This window comes from Chelonoidis abingdonii, chromosome 5 (assembly GCF_003597395.2).
Source record: "Chelonoidis abingdonii isolate Lonesome George chromosome 5, CheloAbing_2.0, whole genome shotgun sequence".
NCBI classification, from domain to species: domain Eukaryota; kingdom Metazoa; phylum Chordata; order Testudines; family Testudinidae; genus Chelonoidis; species Chelonoidis abingdonii.
In genome coordinates, this window is record NC_133773.1 from 3,668,826 (window position 1) to 3,687,619 (window position 18,794).

General features: G+C 47.3%; 1 protein-coding gene across 8 annotated transcripts in view; it reads left to right on the plus strand.

Moving 5' to 3' along the window:
* The window catches only part of TEX15 (testis expressed 15, meiosis and synapsis associated), a 78,224-nt gene that overhangs the window by 1,546 nt on the left and 57,884 nt on the right, over nucleotides 1–18,794 (plus strand). For 6 of the 8 annotated variants that reach the window (XR_012655899.1, XR_012655898.1, XM_075066032.1 and 3 more), the window contains exon 2: nucleotides 17,614–17,770. Coding sequence is in view for 6 of the 8 variants with exons in the window: in XM_075066032.1 (XP_074922133.1) it covers nucleotides 17,614–17,770 (157 nt within the window). In the remaining 2 variants the exon portion in view is untranslated. Of the gene's footprint in view, nucleotides 1–108; nucleotides 158–16,206; nucleotides 16,379–17,613; nucleotides 17,771–18,794 lie in introns of those variants that run through there. The other 2 variants (XM_075066033.1, XM_075066036.1) reach the window with 2 other exon arrangements.

Consider the following 18,794-nt stretch of genomic DNA (forward strand, 5'->3'; position numbering starts at 1 on the left):
GGTGACACGAGTGGTGCTGGGGGCAGGGGGTGACACTGGGGTGCAGTGGGAGTGGAGTAATGGGCAGTGTATAGCGTGGGTGGTGACCCAAGGATCTCTTGTCGCCAGCTCGGAAGGCACAGGCATGTGTGTGAGTTACAGGGATTCCCTGGATCTGGTATGTACATCCTAGTTGTTCACCAGAGAGCTTCATGTCAACTTTGTGCTGGCAGCCTGTGTCACGCTGCTCCTTGGCATCCGTGCGAAATGCGTGTGCGGCTACTAGGCATGGTGATAGGTGTGTATAGACTGGTGATAGGTGTGTATAGACTGGGTTACCCAGAAGCATATGCCTTAAGGCAGATTTCACCAGGCAGGAGGTAGCCCCCTCCCCCATTGTGTACTGTGTGGCTGACGATCAAAGGCTGTTGGGATACTGGCTTAGCATTAGTCAAATGCTAATGAACAGATTGCAAGGAGTTGAGAAGAGACTCTGAATTTCTGGAAGAGGTGAACAACATAGAACGGGGCCCCTGTTTTCATGTTACGATCAAAGGCCCCGTTTGGTATGTGTGGTGTGAGACATCCTATCATCTTTCCATTGTGAAGTCAGGCTGCCAGGGGGCTTGATCTTGTGGAAGGAGGGTTTCTGACCACGTCGTGGTTCAAAAATGTGGTGGGAAAGACTTTGGGTGAGCAGTACCTTACTAGACAAGAGGCAGGCATCTTGTTAGTTAAATTTAAGCTCTGGAATGTGTGTTGTGATATTATTTTAGGTGTAAGCCTGTTTCCATTAATCTTACTTGCTATCATTTGAATCTGTTATTGTTTAAATAATCTTATTCCTGTTTTCACTGTAAACAAATCTAAGTGCAGGGAGTTAAGCGTAGCTGGGGTCCAAGGTGTAACTAGCTAGCTGTGCTGTCCTGTTCCTTTGGGAGCAGAGGATCTGGGAATTTGGTGAGTGCCCAGTGGATCAGGGCCTGGGCACTCCAGGAGGACGATGGGGGACTCGGGGGTTGGAGTGTGCCTGTCAGCCTGTGTGAGGGACATTGGAGCCCACAGGGGCTGAGAGGGGAATGTATGAGCTGTCTGTGGTTGGGGTGCCCAGACAAGTCTCCCCCATGCTATGGGCAGGTGGTAGTGAGGTGCCTCACAACCCTGGGTACTTGGGAAGTGTCACAGAGGTGTGGTAGATGGGCCAGGCTGTGTCTCCTTCTGTGGTGGGTTGCTTTGGGCCCCGCCCTGATTTCATGCACATTGTCCTCAGCATGGTGGTGACATGGGGTGGTGGTGATCGTTAATGGGCTGGGGGAGGATTGGAGGAAGCAGCAGCCTCGCCTTGCAGGGCTGCCAGATGGGCTAGGGGGTGCGGAGCCTGGGCATATGGGGGACAGTCCTGGGTCCGTGGTGCTGGCCAGGGTGCCCTCACCTGGCGGTGTGACTCCCCTTGCGTACTCCATGCCTATGGATTGTTGACCCCTCATGTCTGTTGCCCCTGTCTCTAGTGTGACCTTCCCCCCATACCGGCTGTGTGCCCCTGACCCCCCCCCCCAAGGTGCTGACCTGGAGCTACTCCCCTGTGTCCCCAAAGCTACTCACTCTGTGCCTTGGGGAGAGGGGTTGCACAGATGTATGGGGGGTGGTACAGGGTGCAGTACAGCAGGGAGAGGGTAACATGGGGCTGCAGTGAGGGGATGCCATGGCTTGCAGGCTGCAGTAGGGAAGGGTGATGGGGGGCCCAGTGGGTTGAGGGGGTGCAGTGATTGTACAGCAGGGAGGGATGCAATGAAGGGGTGCAGTGGGGAGAGGGTGCAGTGAAGGTACAGTGGGGTCACATGGAATACAGGGATAAGGAGCAACTGGGGGTGCGACGACATGAAGTGTAGTGGGGTGACAATATAATGGGGTAGTTTGACATGGAGTACGGGGGAAGCGTGCAGTGGCTGACAGGGTGCAGTGGGGCAGGTCCACTATGCCCTCCCCGTGATGTGTTTCTGTGGGCCTCACACTGCCCTGCCCCACTCTCACACCAGTTGTCTATGTCACGTGGGGCCAGTTCGCTGCTGCCCCGCGTGTGCTGCGCCCAGCAGGAGGTGACACTAGTGGGGGAGCACACAGAAAAAAGCTGGGGGAGGATTGGGGAAGCAGCAGCCCCTTCAGCAGGGCTTGGGGCTGCCAGGGGGCTGGAGGGCATAGAGTCCGGAAGTAGGGGGGCTGAGCCTGGGTCCACTGGTGCTGGAGGCTGATACGGGAGATCCTGAGTGACTCCACCTTGTGTCCCTGGCTTCCATTTTGAATGAGCAAGAGTCACTCCACCCATAGGCGCCCACTCCATGGGTACTCTGGGGCTCAAGCACTCATGGAAAAAAATAGTGGGTAACAGCACCCACCAGCCACAGCTGTTTGGCGGCAGGGTGGAGAGCGGTGGGTGGCGGGACCTCGGGGGAGGGGCAGGAAAAGGCGGAGCGAGGGTGGAGCCTTGAGGGAGGGGGTGGAGTGGGGGCAGGGCTGCAGGGGTGGGGCATCCGCAGGGGAAAATAAAAGTCCGGGCTGTGACTCCACCGTTAGATGAAAGCTGTAGGTCAGGGAGGGAACACTAGAAATTGGTGGGAAAAAGGTGGCAAACAACAACGACTCAGCAGATCATAACACTGCAAGGAAATAACTGGTGCAAGTTTAAAAATAGAATTGACTATTTGCAAAAGTAAATAAAACAACCGTCAATCAAGCCTGTCTGCAGCGTGTGTATGAGTGTGTCAAGAGTATCTCTGTGATGGCTTCTGTGGTGCCGTGTGGTGCAGCGGTGATGGACTCTAGACAGAGAAAACAGATTCATGCACCCACAGCTGGTATGCCTCGCCAGACCACCCAGCAGCGGCGTGAGAGTCAACTTGCTTGCTCTCGTTGTAGCCTCGGATCATATGTTTAGGTCCTATTGTAGTTTTCAATAAATTGTTAAAACTACCTGCTCTCTCGAACTCGACTGAATTGCTCTGGGGGAAGGGCAGCTCATAACACGCAGACACCCGCCGCAATATGTTAAGGTGTATAGCCAGGATACATCTCTCTCTCACAGTCACACATATTGACACAGCCATGGGTCAGCATGTATAGTTGGGATAGCCAGGCTGACATACACACACAAGAGTTCACACGCACGCGACCATGGCTCAGCATGTATATAGCTAGGAAGGTCTGTCTGTCTCTCTCACATCAGCCTGTGTAGCTGGGCTGTATCACACGTGCACAGCCAGTGTATAGCCCAAATAGCCTAGCTGTTTCCCCCACCCCTCCATAGTGTAGCAAGTGTATCAGTTCTCTGTATTGTTTGGAAAAAAGTGTACTTCCATCATGTAGGTGACTTAATAACGAGACCTTTGGCAGTGCATCTTCGGGCTCAGTTTCCATGATAGTCGTGATAGGCACATGTGAACTTAAATCATTTAATCAGAACATGTGTCAGTCCTCAGACAGTGACTTGTAGCCAGCGGTGCAAGTAACTTAAATGACTCACCAATACATAGGATGGCCGGGGTCCTGGGCAAGACGGGGGCAGGGGGCCTCTGGGTCCCAGGAAGGGGCAGGGCAGGGCCTCAAGCAGAAGTGGCGAGGCTAGGGCAGAAATCCCCCAGCCAGCCCTTCAGCTCACCCGGGGCTCTGGTGGCGATTTAAAGGGCCTGGGGCTCCGGCCACTAGCCCGGTAGGCAGCAGTGGGCAGGAGCCAGGGGCCCTTTAAATTGTTGCTGGAGCCCGGAGGTAGCAGCGGCGTTGGCCGGGAGCCCTAGGGTTCTGGCGATGATTTAAAGGGCCCGGGGCTCCTGCTGTGGGCATGGTAGGCAGCTGCGTCCAAGAGCCGCGGGCCCTTTAAATCGCCGCCAGAGCCCTGGGGTAGCAGCGGCATCGGTTGGGAGCCCTGAGGCTCCTGTGGCAATTTAAAGGGCCAGGGGTTCCTGCTGCAGCTGTGGTAGGCAGCTGCAGCTGAGAGCCACAGGCCTTTTAAATCTCCACCGGAGCCCCGGGGTAGCAGCATTGTCGTCTGGAAGCCCTGGGGCTCCTGTGGCAATTGAAAGGACCCGGGGCTCCAGCTGTGGGTGTGGTAGGCAGCGGCAGCCAGGAGCCCTGGGAAAGCTGCCCCTTTTGCCCCACCCCATCCACGGCCAAGCCAGTACAGTTGTCATTGTCTTACCGGTACGCTAGACCGGACCGGCTTACTTTCCCCCCGACCTGTATCTCTCCTTGTGAGCTAAAAGTAGTTATCAGTCCCAGGGACTCCTGGGCCCCTTCAGCTGGTATTGAAACTAATTTGGCTACTGGTGTCATTGGGAAGGGGAGCCCAAACAGTTTTCAATACTGTTACTATTACCAAAGGAAAAGCGACTCTCCCTAGGTTTTCACTGGGTGTTGTGAGTCTCTCATTCTGCCAGCTGATGTTATGTGTAGACTACACAGTTTACGCAGTCTGGAATTTTAATGCAAATATATTAAAAAAGAGCATGCTCGTGAGACTAACACAAGATTAAATATAATAGAGAGTATGACTGCAACATTTACCAAACCCTGGGAGAAATAGACCCTGGTAATATAAAGTTTACTTAATTGGTATTTTTAAGTAGAATTTACATATTTTAATTTTTGTGTTGTAGTGATTTAAAAATAGTTCTCAACACATGCCACATTCTACCAGCGGTCATTTGCATATGCAGTAGAACTTTATTAACTCTGTTAATCTGCAGCCCTGAAAATTTTCCTTTGGCAAATGTTTAGTGACAGAGGTAGTGCATAAATGAGGTCTCCACGTTAATATTTCTGTAGCACCTTCCATCTCAGGCTGTGAAAGCACTTTACAGACAATTAATTTGGTCACGTAACCCCTTGAGGTAGGAAAGAATTATTGGTCTCTTAATCATTCTGTGCCTCAGTTTCTCCATGTGTGAAATTAAGAGGTTTGCCTAAGAAAAGGGCTGGCAATAGAATCCAAATCACCTGACTGTCGGTTTTGTGCACAGAAGATCATCCTTCCTCTTTATTTTCCTGTTACTAAGACTTAGTTGTTTTTTGAAGTATTCTACAGTGTATTTATTAATGTGCTGTGAGGTATTGGTAAGACTAATCAAACCTAAATTGTACTTGTTACAATAAGTAAACCATGTACAGCTTGATTTTTTTAATTACTTGCTTCAGTAGTATTAATTAATGAAGTTCTTCTTTGAAAAGTGGGAGCCAGCGGCCTGCTATTTGTAAATCACTTTTTCATCTGCTGATTTAAGGTTCACTCCCAAACTCCTGAAGTCAATGGTAAAACACCTATAAAATGTTTGGAGAGGGATTTTGGGAGGCCCCTATGTTTGGAAGGGGAATGGAAAGAAGAAAGAAGAAATGCATGCAGGGGACTCCTATATAAGTGCTGCCTGATCCTGCAGAGAGTCCCATTGATTTTGAGGGGTTTCTGTGTAGAAGGAACCCCTCAGGACCAAGGCCAAACAGAAGAATCGAGGAATGAAATGGTCTATTTGAAAAGATATTAATAATTTATCCCAAGGTAGTGTTAAGAACCTCGATGAGTTGTGAATTTGTTGACACATGTTCCTTATAACTAGTATTCTCAGATTCTTTTTGAGGATGCAGGCAAATTAGGGGTCAGTTTCACTCTGAAAATCAGTGGCAAAATTTGGAGTGACTTCAGTGGGATTAGCATTCTGTCCTCTGATTGTTAAACTACCTTGGGTCAAATTCTGAGAGGTGTTAAGTTCTTGCAACTCCCATTTTAGAATGCATCCGAAGAAGTGAGCTGTAGCTCACGAAAGCTTATGCTCAAATAAATTTGTTAGTCTCTAAGGTGTCACAAGTCCTCCTATTCTTTTTGCGGATACAGACTAACATGGCTGCCACTCTGAAATTTGCCATTTTAGAATATAGCTCAACACTTTTCAGGATCTTACATGCTGGAGGCAAAGGGTTTTGTGTGCTTTAGATTACAGGCTAGCAGGAGTATCACATGTGACTAATCCTTGAGGAATGATTTCTGTTTTTTCCTAATACTTATCTAAGTAATCACTCCTTAATTTTGGCACTGGCATGCATGTGATTATCTGTCTAGGTGCTTTCAGAATTGCCATGTAGGAAGTAGATTCAGATGTTGGTACTTCAGATTTGTCTGGATGAAATCTGAAGCCTAAGAGTAATCTTTGTGACTTGAAATTAATATCACAAGGGGAGAAAATAAATCAGAAACTAGGCAAATTTTCATACTTTACTGTGCCAGGCTTGAAAAACTAATGGTAGTTTTAAAGTTAAGGTATTCCTTGTAGTGCAATAGGACCCTTATGTCTGCAATGTACAATCTCTAGTAAGAAGGCTCTGATTATCACACTATAAAACTAATCCTGTCTGTTCCTGGGGTTTCCTTAGTTAGTACAGCTGAAAAAATAACCGAAAAGGGAGCTGCAGCTGTCAACAGTGTAGCAGTGAATAATATGTCTTGATTTAAACTTTTCATTTTTGCTTGTGTTTTTTGATAGCTTAGTGCTCTGTATGTCTCAGAGATCCAAAATTATTTATACACTTCTACGGTTCCCATTCAGGTTTAATGGTTACTGCCTAACATGATACTTTGAAAAGAGAGGGGAAAAAAGAACCTATGCAAGTATATAATTAGTTCATGATAAGTGTTAATCTAGTGCACTGAGCTAGTTAAAATCTTCCAGAATACAGCATTTTGTACTCATGGTAATCTTTATTGTAGAAATGTATTAGCAGTTAAACTGTCAGAAGCAAAATGTATCCTGCTGAGGTATGCAAAATATGGATTGTGTGCTAGGTACAGTTAGTGCAAATGTGTCCTTGATTTAATGCTACTTGTGTGCTATAGTCTATTGCCAGTTAAACTGCTGTGTGCATAATTAGGTAAGAAAAGTTGTGTAAGGTCTGTGGTTGTACAGTGGAATCTGGAATTTTTTGTCTGTCATAAAGGGAAAATAACTATGAGTGGAACTGAGCTCATACTTTGCAACAGGGAAGACGTAGCCACTGCAAGATCATTCTCCCTGTTGGTAACGTATTGACCTTTCTGTATTAGGCTGACTTTACTTCCGATCAATGGAGCCTGTTTATCTGAAATCTCAATATACTTACACCTCTACTTACACCCCCCCGTTCCTTGTTCCCTGACCATTCCCTCCAGAGACCCCTATCCCTAATCACCCCCAGGACCCCACCCCCTACCCAGCCCCCCGGCCCCTGACTGCTCTGACCCCTATCCATTCCCCCCCATGACTCACTGGCAGCAGCGGGAAACGGAGCAGCCCGGTCCCAACCCGCTCCACTTTGCCGCTTCCTGCCACTGGTGAGTGCGGGGAGGTTGGGGCAAGGATGCCCCTCCCCGTGGCGGGAAGCGGAGCGACGTGGCCCCAGCCTGCTCCACTTTCCTTGCCCCATCCCCAGCCATGTCGCTGGGGGGGTGGGGAAGACTGGGAAAAGGTCCTGCACTCACCTGCGGCGGAAAGCGGAGCGCCGTGGCTGGGAGCTGGCAGAGCAGAGCTGGCTGGGGCTGGGCTGCTCCACTTCTGCTGCTGCCAGTGAGTGTGGGGGGATCCCTTCCCTCAAGTCACCTCCCCCAAGCGACACGGCCGGGGCAAGGGAAACAGAGCGGACTGCTCCCGGCCCCCTGCTAATCCCCAGGGCCACTCTGGGACTGTGGGGCCCCCCAGAGTGCCACCCACACCTCCTGCCTTCCAGACCCTGGGGGAGAGTGGAGCCCCTGAGCACCCCTAAGACCCTCTGCCCCTTATCCAATCCCTCGGCCCTAGCATGACCCGATGCCCTTAACATGCTGCTCAGAGCAGCGTGTCAGAGCTTTACCGTGTTGTATGCGAACCCGCTTTATATCGGGTTGCGTTATATCGGGGTAGAGGTGTACTGTCAAACCCCAATAGCTGACACTTGCCTGAGAAAGTATCTCAAAAACCCTTCCTGGCTAAAGAGAACATGATTCTGCAGCTCTAATTCAAGTAGACTGTCCTATTGAACTATGTTGTAATCTAGAAGATCGTCAGCATATGAATATTTATTTTTTTTTGGCCTGGCTTAGTAGTCATACCAATATGTATCTAAAGCAAAGGCAGATATGTGCTTATCTGTGCTTGAAAGAAGTTCCTTCCAAAAGACTGTGTAAGTGTAGGGGTTATTCGTTTGGATGAGTGTTAGCACAGCCTTGTCTTCACTAGAAAATTACATCATTAGAACATGGCCTTGAGGGAGTTGTGTTAATTAATTCTCCCTTTGTTGGGGGGAAGGGACCAGGGACAAATGTGTAATGGGGACAACAAATGAAAAAAAACCAGGAACAGGAGTGAAGATTCACAGGGCAAAAATTAGGGATCCAGAGGGGGACACCAAGCAGAGCCCCTGACAGTGCCCACTGCTCCCAAAAGGCCTCCAGGGAGTCAGTGGACACCACCCTGAGGAACTCTGCTTGGAGGTGTGAACGAGCAAGGGACCAGAAATAGGCCAGCACCAGGAGGTGGCTGATGAGCAGGTCCCGCAACTTTGTGGGATCAGAGATGGGGTATGGCAGGATCAGGCGGTGCGAGGAAAAGTGCAGCCAGAACCTCAGCAGGAAGTTCTGGAGGAGCCAGAAGAGGGGCTGTTGCCTGACACACTTTACACAGGTGTTGTGGGAGTTCATGAATCATGCCAGGTTCACACCTGTGCTCACAGATCCGTGAAGGCACCACCAACTAATATAGGGCCATATGAAATCTATGTTAAGGAGAACATGGATGGAATTGTGGAATCAAAACAATAATATGGAATCCAGCGATTAAAAAAAAAAAATCCAGCAAAATGCAAAGAAAAAAAAAAAAGATGCTTTCCCGCCACAGCTCTGGTGTCAGTGAAGATCTCTGCCTCCCTGCCATGGCCCCAGGGCCAGAGGAGATAGAATTAATCCTTTAAAAAATGTAAAAGAACAAAATCAGAAAATAATAAATAATGAAAATCCACAATAATACAATGGATTTCATGGGACCCTGCTAATATCTCTGCTGGGCCCTGGGACCACAGTAGAGTACAGACTGGCCCACCAGGATTCCTTGCCCTCCTTGGGTGGAAACAGGTCCTGCTAGTTGTTGGGGTGGGATTTGAGGGTGAGGAAGTGAATAGTAGAGAGCATGAGCACATACAGATGTTTCCGGGTGCGGTTCAGAGGCGGACAGGCTGGGTATTGTGAAATTGGCTTAGGTGGCATGCTGGGGTGGCTGGCCTGGATCAAGAGAAAAGGGCCAAATGGCAAGGTCCGGAGGGCTAAGGGTGAGAACTGGGCTGGGAACACCCTGCTGTAGACTTGCTCAAGGAAAGCATGAGAAGCAAGAGGCAAGGGTCTGCCCTCACCTCCTGAAGCATGTGACATGGGACATGCTGGGTGGACAGCCCTAAGCAGCAGAGGGTCCACCCAATCCCTTCAGTTGTAGTCCAGGAGGTCTCCGACTCTGGCGGTATCAGGACCAATCTACGGTGCACAAGTAGGACTCTGCTACCTGCACGCTAAGTTGTGGCTTATGTTGCAGGGGCTCCACAAGGAGGTCCTCCCCCTTGGCAGATGCTACAGACCTGGTTGCCGAGATCAGCTTCAAGGTCCTAAGTAGGTCCTGGTAGAAGATCAAAGGCTTAGAGAGGTCTTGGGGAATACCTCTCGGGTGGAGATAAAAGAGCTGCTGGTTATGTCGGAGCGCTTGGAGGAGGGGGAGGAAGGCATGTGCCAGCACGCTGCCTGCCAGATTATCTGCACTGTATAGGAGTCTCTGCAGGGGCTGGAGGTTGAAGGTATAGACCTGTCTGCCCACCTCCAGGGGAAGGTTCAGGAGCCCTGCAGAGACCCAGTGCAATCTTGGCCAGAAAAACTCTTCTGGAGGCTGACCAGGGCTCCCAGGGGCAGAGTCAGGGTGTTGAGCTGGTGCCAGAGCATCGACGGGACCAGTTGGTTAAGCACCAGCACTCTGCCCCAAAGGGAAAGGCACCAGACATCCACCTCTGCAACTGCTCAGCCATCTTGGCCTATAGATTGCTCCGATTCTCCAGCAGGGAATGCTAGGTAGCAGAAAGATACACACCCAGACAGAGCAGTTAACCCACTCCCCATCGGATGGCCTGGAGCGTGGGTGAGAGGAGGCCCGAGCTCTTGACCCAGTTGATCCGGGTAGATGAGACTGCGGAATAGATGGCTTGACATGCACCAGGTCTCCCAGGTCTTGGATCATTAAGAGCACATTGTCGGCATATGCTGACAGGACTATCTGCAAGTCCAGCTCTCAAAGCACCAGCCCCAGTGGTGATGGTATACAGCTAGCCGGACAATGGGCAGCCTTGACATAAGCCTCGCCTGAAGGTGAGGGGTTTGGTCAAGGCCCAGGTGGGCTTGATCAGACTCTGAGCAGAGATGTACAGCAGCTGAAGAAAACCCATGAAGCGGGACCCAAAGCCGACCACCCTCTGAGTGCCCACAAGATACCTCATGATCTGTCCTGATCTTCTGGTCCAGGGACACGAGCGAGTGACAGGCTAACCCTACGTGCAAGATGAAGTGGATTTTGCACCAGATAGAGATTACTGAAGATGATTTGGCCCAGGATGGTGTAGGTCTTATGGGGATGGATCACGTCTGCCAGCACGGACCTCAGCTTCAGCAAGATGGTTTTCGCTACCACCTTGTAGTCTGTGCTGAGGAGCGAGGCTGGTTGCCAGTTCCTTAGATTGCAGAGGTCCTCCTTCAATAGCAGCAGAGCAAGCATGGCCTGCTTGCATGACAGTAGGAGCATTCCGCTTCCTGAGGACTCGGCCCAGATGGTGGTGAGGTCTGTATCATTGGAAGGTGTGCAGTGGGTGAGGCAGGAGAGGATGGTTCAATGCTGTACTGAATAACAGGATTCTAACCCTGCCACAGAGTTTCTATGTGATGCTGGGCAAGTCCCTTAAACAAAACTTTTCATAGATTGGAAGGCCAGAAGAGAGCACTGTGATCATCTAGTCTGATTGTCTGTGTCCCACAGACCATGGATCTTCCCCACAATAACTCCTAGAGCAATTATTTTACAAAAACGTCCATTTTTTATTTAAAATGGTCAGTGTTGGAGAATCCACAAGGACCCTAGAAGTTGTTCCAATGATTAATTACCCTCACTGTTAAAAATTTACACCTCATTTACCAGTCTGGATTTGTCTATATTTAACTTCCAGCCATTGGATCGTGTTGTACTTTTCTCTGCTAGATTGAAGAGCCCAGTATTAAATATTGGTTCTCCGTGTAGGTACTTATAGACTCTGATCAAATCACTCCTTAACCATCTCTTTGGTAACCTAACTAGATAGATTCTCCTTGACTCTGTTGCTATAAGGCGTGTTTTCTAACCCTTTAATGCATAGGTTCCCAGACTCTGGATCATGATCCCAAATAGGGTCATGCCCTCAGCAGATGGAGTGTGGGTCCAGCAGGCTAATTTGGCCCATGAGACAATGTTGTCTGTCCCTGAATATGTCTGGTCCTGCTCCACAAATGCTGCGCCAGGAGGCCACCATTTTGATCTGCAGAGGCTGCTATTTTGCAAGTCAAAATGGTGGTCTCCTGGTGAAGTGTTTGTGCAGCAGGTCCAAACATGCTGGCTGTGTGGTGATAGTTGTGTGGACGCCAGTTTGGACATTTGCACTTTCTGGCTTTGTAAGCATCCACCTAAGGGACTTGAATGCAGAACATCCTCATCTGTCGGCAGCAGCCTCATCAACCGAGCATCCTGTCTGCCTGAGCTGGTAGGAGCCCGTGCTAGCATTTTCTGAGATATGAAGCTGCAGCGGCTTGTAAGGCAAGGCCCATATCTTCTTTTATGGCACCCTGAGTACCTTGTTGGCGCTCAAGGATAAAGGATCGTTATAAGTCTCTGTCTCGGTGCTATCCTAGTATCACCACACAAGGCCTTTCTAAGTCCTGGCCTCGTTTGCTTAACAGTGAATTCATTTTTCTGACTTGTGATCATTAATTGCAGTTCTCTGATCACTTCCTCTGTCTGTCAAGATGAGGTCTGAAATTGAATTCCTCTGTGTTGGATGCAACACTTTTTTTGAGTTAAGAAATTGTCATCTATTATATTTAGAAATTCCAAAGGTGGTCACTAGTTGTGTGTGTTCCTCATTTTTTGGGTTCTCAATGTAAGAAACTTGTGATCTGATTTGCAGAAATGCCTAGCGCTAGGAGCTGTGGTGGAGGTCAGTGGGAGCTGTGCTCTGAATATATAAAGTGCTATAAAATGTTAAATTCTCTGATAAGTCAAGCCGTGAAGAATTGCCATTTTTAAGTCTGTTATTGAGTGTCCAGGAAGACTGAAGTGTTCCCCTACTATTTTTTGAATGTTATAATTCTTGATGTCAGATTTGTGTCCATTTATTCTTTTGCGTTGAGACTGTCCAGTTTGGCCAATGTACATGGCAGAGGGGCATTGTTGGCACATCATGGCATATATCACATTGGTAGATGTGCAGGTGATATATGCTATCGTGTGCCAGCAATGCCCCTGTGCCAGTGCACAGGACGGACAGTGTTCTCCCTGAATATTTCTTTTTATCCTCATCATTCAGTCCCTCCTGCGTTATTTACTGAACACCATCGAAATGCTCCTCTGAAGACAGAATTATTAATTTTATCATATACTTTTGTATGGTGTACTCATCTTAATATCTTAGTACTTTACAAGCACTAATTAATGTGTTGTGAGGTGGGATTACTGGGCCCATTTGACTCATGGCATTTAGGCATAGACATTAAAACCAGAATTATCAGCAGTGTCTGTTAATTCTGGTTGTTTTTGCTTAATTTTATAAGTGTTAACTCTGCAACCTTAATGTCCTTTTAATGTAGGGTTGTTTTGTTTTGGTTTTGTATGTAATTTCCTGTATTTTTTTTAAAAACCTTTAAAAATTGGAAAAACAATTTCATCTGATGGAACCATATTGACCCCCACCCAATGTGGTGGGTCATCATCAGGGTGGGATTGTTAGACCCATAGCACAGTCCTCTCTTACTTGAGCTAACTGAGTAACTCATAGCAACAGAAGGTTGTTATCTTCTATATGTCCTGCTACTAAAAAGGAGCTGGACAAACTTTCAGATCAGTTGATTTCACAGACCTTATGAACACAATGGTACCAAACATGAAGGTTTTAATACTGTACCCCAGAATCTAAAGATTTCTTTACAATTTACAAGTGATGAACCTATTAAGAGGCATTTGTCCTATCTTTCTAAACTGCCTTTAGAGAAGTTTTTGTTTGTTGTGGTTTTTTTGTTTATTTTGTTTTCATATTGTCTAATTCATTTAGGCAAAACTTCCGAACAAGCAACCCATTTTTTTAAAAAGGTTGGCATACTATATCTCTTCAACTCTGTAATGTCATTTTTATTTCAATAGACCTATTCCTCTTCGGTTAAGACCAAATCAAACTTGGACAGAGGGAAGCTCGGGACTTCTGCCTTGCAGCAGGGTGGTGAAGTAGGGGCTTCTGAGCAGTGGGGAGGAGGGACTTGGGGGTTCAGCCCTGTGGGGCATCCCTGCCGGGCTCGGGGCTTCAGCAGGAGTGGGGCTGAAGCCCCGACAGGTGCCTCCCATGGGCCAGAAGTCCTAAGCCCCAGCAAGTGTGCCCCAGCTCTTGAGCTTATGAAGATTGTCTTATGTGCTTCGAGGATCAGTAAGTGTGGCCACCCTGATCGATAGCAAGGACTGGGATAGCAAGGACTGGACAAAGTAGCTACCATTTTCCAATCACTGAGAGAAGCTGGGGTAACGGAAAGCCCCACTAAATGTGCAGTAGGAAAGGAAGAAGCCCATTACCTCGGAGACAGAGTCAGTGGAGGACAAATCCGCCCCTTGGTGGATAATGTTCATGCCTCACAGATATACAAGGCACCTATGACCAAAAGGCAAGTGCATGGTGTCCTAGGCTTAGCTGGCTACTACTGCAGGTTCATACTCCATTTTGCCACCAAAGCGTTCCCGCTATTGACTTAACTAGGGATGCCACAACAACACGGGTGCTGTGGAACCTGCAAAAGTATCTTTCACGACCATACTCTGCAGATCCCTAATGCTGTATAGCCTGAACTTCAAAAAGGAATTTGTACTACAGACAAACACACAGGCGGTAGGACCAGGGATGGGCTTTTCTCCAAAGATAAATGGAGAAGAACACCCGAGAAATACACTGAATGATAGAAAAAGCGTGCTTGGCTGCCAAATGGGAACTGGAGAGTCTTTGATACTACCTCCGAGGAAATGAGTTCACACTAGTTACTGATCATACTCCAGTGTGATGAAAGTGACAAACCCGAGGACCATGAGATGGTACCTGTTGCCACAACCATACCACGGAACCTGTCGCCTTTTGGACACAGCAACAGGCAGGAAATTTGCTTCCGAACTTTGATTTTCTGTCCAGGAAGTAGCCTACGCCAGCCAGGGCCATGCCTCAGCCTTGTAGGGAAGAATATGTAATGGGGTCTACAACCCCATATGGAACACAGACAGCTGGGGGCGAAGAGCCTCTCCTGTTTATAAGCAAGTAGCTTGACCACAGCCCCATTCAGCTGCCAGAGCTGCCAGTCATGGATGCCTGCACTCACAGCTGCAACCACTAGAGAAAACAAGGCCTGCTGTAAAGGGAAGAATATAGAGAAGGAAGAGGAGGCAGAAAAGCCTGGACTAGCAGAGTCGTGACAACCCTGCACCAGGCTGCCCCATAGGCACCGACTCCATAGGTGCTCCAGCCCTGGAGCACCCACGGGGAAAAATTGGTGGGTGGTCTGCACCCACCGGCAGCCAAGCTCCCCTCCTAACTCTGCCCCCCGTCCCACCTCACCTCCACCTCTTCCTCTGAGTGCACCGCATCCCTGCTTCTCCCAGTGTTTGCCACTGCAAAACAGCTGTTACACAGCGTAACAAGCTCTGGGAAGGAGTAGGGAGGAGCAGGAATGTGGTGTGCTATGGGGAGGAGTTGGGGAAGAGGCGGGGCTGGGTCGGGGATTTGAGGAAGTGGTTGGACTAGGGGCAGGGAGGGGCGGAGTTGGGGCAGGGACTTTGGGGAAGGGGTTGGAATGAAGGCGGGGCAGGGGCGGGAGGGAGCGGGGCTGGGGCAGAGGGGGGTTAAGCACCCTCTGGCGCCAGCAGAAGTCGGCGCCTATGGGCTGCCCCCAAAAAAACAGCCAGGAGACTAAAGCTGGCTGCAAGCCATAAAATTGTAGGGTTCTTAGACTTATTTGGAGGTAAGGGTCCAGGAATTCCCCTGACTGAGAACAAACTAAGGAGGGTCATTCAGGAGAAACAGACCCCTCTCTTCCTCGCCCCCCCCCTCCCCCGACAGGGCTAAGTGTTATCTAGACCATCCCTGACAGATGTTTGTCTAACCTGCTCTTATATGTATTAACACTTCTTTATTCTGCTATTACTAAGATTTTGTAAATTATGTAATGACTTTAGAAATACAGTAAATGCCTGGAATCAAATTTTTTATAAGAATGCATGATTCTATCTATGTATTAAATGCTTATCCTTTGCTCTCTTGACCTTAAGGCTTTATTTAAAATGGACTAACTGCATATAAAATATTTTTCTCTAAAAATGCCTGTTATCACATATGTATGTATTAACACTTTATTTGGTCATTACTAAGATTTTTGTGAATGTAATGAGTTTATTTAGAAATGTACTGTTAAAATTATTTGTCTCTAAAAATGGCATTTTAACACATCTCCTTTAATCTTCTGTCATTCAGACTTTGTACAATAAATGGCTAAAATGGACATTTTCTCCTAAAAATTAAAAGGCGTGAAAGCTATATTTATTCAGCTATTTCTAATACAACCAAAAAAGATAAACTTAAATGAAAATTTAAAAAAAATCAAAATGGCTGACACCAAAAATGCAGGTCTCCAAAAATGAGACCAAAAGACAAAAAGGAGTGTGTGGAAATATTAAAATTTATATGATGAGAAAAAAGTAAAGAGATAAAACTACTAACCTCCAAATATAACACCAGCAAATAAATCTTTAGGATAAAGAATTCTTAAATCTTTCGTAACACTATGACTTCCTTTCTTCTTTGAATCTGCTCTTCCAAGGAGCTGATGTGTTTTGTATTGTTCCTTCAAGGACTTTCTGGTGATGAGATGGCTCATTAAGCCTGCACAAGCAAAATTCTTAGACGTTACAGAAGAACAGTCACCCAGACATGTAAACCTCTGTTTAAAAGTTTTTCCAGCAAGAGAGAAACAAAGAAGTGTGATAAGATAAACACAACTCCTTCTGGGGAATAATGTCCTAGGGAATTCTTACTTCAACAACAGCAGAGACAGGAAAAATGCTAAGTGAGAAAGATTCTTTGTACAGTGTATGTAATCATACACCTCTACCCCGATATAATGCGACCTGATATAACGCGAATTTGGATATACCGTGGTAAAGCAGTGCTCCAGGGGGGCGGGGCTATGCACGTTGGTGGATTAAAGCAAGTTTGATATAACACAGGTTCACCTATAACACAGTAAGATTATATTGGACAGCATTATATCAAGGTAGAGTTGTACTTTAAAAATGCAGAAATAAAGTGCTGTATGATACACTAGCAGAAAAGTTTCTAAACAGAATGGTTTTCAGAATTTTCTCAGAGGAGGAGGCTGGCTATTAGTTGGCTATTGATAATTTATTAATTGTAGTGTGATAGTGCCTAGGTACGCCTTTAGAGGATCAGGGTCCAAACGTGCTCGGTGCTGTACAAACATGTAAGAAAGAAGAGAGTTCTTGCCCCAGAGATGTTATAATTTACAACATGACAGGCAGGATTCAACAGCATGTCAGGACAGACAAATGGGGTGGGGAATGGTGACGTGGAGATGAATTAAACTTGTACAGTTCTTGGTCCTCTGTTTCCCACAGAGCATGAAGATGTATCGTTGGAGGAACTTAGTAAAGTTAGAGACTTCTGGATAGGAAGTGATACCCTAGTTGGCTGCTGTTGGAGAAAAACACAGTTCTCACTCTCTTGTTCGGTGCAGCAAGTCAGATACTTTATTCTCTAGCAATTGCATGGAGGGAGAGAGTGCAGTAGGACACAGGGTTTCCTCCCCTAGGCAGGTCTCTCTACAGGTAAACAATTGCAGCAAACATTTATACCTTTGATTACATACAATAATAAGCAACAGCTGCATTTTGTTTATACATAGGTCATCCTGATATCTTATTTTTCTCACCTCTATTTAGACTATAGTCTACATTCCATACTTATCTAATGCAAGGTCGCAACAATTTCTCACACAGTTCTTTCCCACTCGCCTCACACAATCCTCGCTTCTACAAATCTCATCTTGTTAGGATTACAGTTAGCCTGACTCTTGCTCACAGAGGGGACTGTTTGCATTGAAATCCCCTTCAAATCCCTGTCAGTTCTTGCTTTACTTCCACACTGCTAAGCAGGTACAGTTTGATGCCTCTCTGAGCACACAGTACAGCTGGGAGGATGAGATGGCAGCATGGATAGAGTTGAGCAGAAATACCAATGGACTGTTCCTTAGGTGGTTACTTATGGCTTTCATTCCTGTTTTAGGCTGGTGCCAAGATGGAAATGGAAGAAAGTAATAGAGTTAAAGTGCAGACAAAAATAAGATCAAATGAGAAGCCACCATACGTGACAGCTGTTGGTGCAGAAACAAATCCTTTGAAAAAATTTACCATCCCTAAAATAAGGAGGACTGCTGATAAAGGTACGGTAAACTGGTAACAAACATCAAAACTGAGCATTTTTGTCAAGTGAAAATGGTGCATAGCCATGTGTAAGTGATGTGTGTTATTCCAAAGCTCAGTCAATAAATGGTAAAACCTCAAGCCTTGAAATCAGTTGACTTGTTTCATATTTAGCACTTCCCAGATGTTGTGAACCAAGTTGATTAAAGCTCAGAAAAACCTACGTTTTACTTCAATCACCCTGGCATCTGCTGGGCTATACAGCAGTGCACAGACAAACCAGGAAATTTTTGGGGAGTGTTGGGGCAACTTCCTGGTATGACTGCTGGAGGAACCAACGAGGGGACGTGCGCACAACCAGGAAGAATTGGTAGGGGAAGTGGGTGGCAACCTGGACAACAGTGACCATGAGATGGCCGAGTTCAGGATCCTGACAAAAGGAAGAAAGGAGAGCAGCAGAATACAGACCCTGCACTTCAGAAAAACAGACTTTGACTCCCTCAGGGAACTGCTGGGCAGGATCCCCTGGGAGACTAATATAAGAGGGGGAGGAGTCCAGGAGAGCTGGCTGCATTTTAAAGAAGCCTTATTGAGGGCACAGGAGCAAACCATCCCAATGTGCAGAAAGAATAACAAATATGGCAGGTGACCAACTTGGCTTAACAGTGAAATCTTCGGTGAGCTTAAACACAGAAAGGAAGCTTACAAGAAGTGGAAACCTGGACAGATGACTAGGGAGGAGTATTAAAATACTGCTCGAGCATGCAGGGGTGTAATCAGGAAGGCCAAAGCACAGTTGGAGTTACAGCTAGCAAGGCATGTGAAGGGTAACAAGAAGGGTTTCTACAGGTATGTCAGCAACAAGAAGAAGGTCAAGGAAAGTGTGGGTCTCTTACTGAATTGGGGAGGCAACCTAGTGACAGAGGGTGTGGAAAAAGCTGAAGTACTCACTGCTATTTTTGCCTCGGTCTTCACAGACAAGGTCATCTCCCAGATAGTGGCACTGGGCAGCACAATATGGGGAGGAGGTGAGCAGCCCTCCGT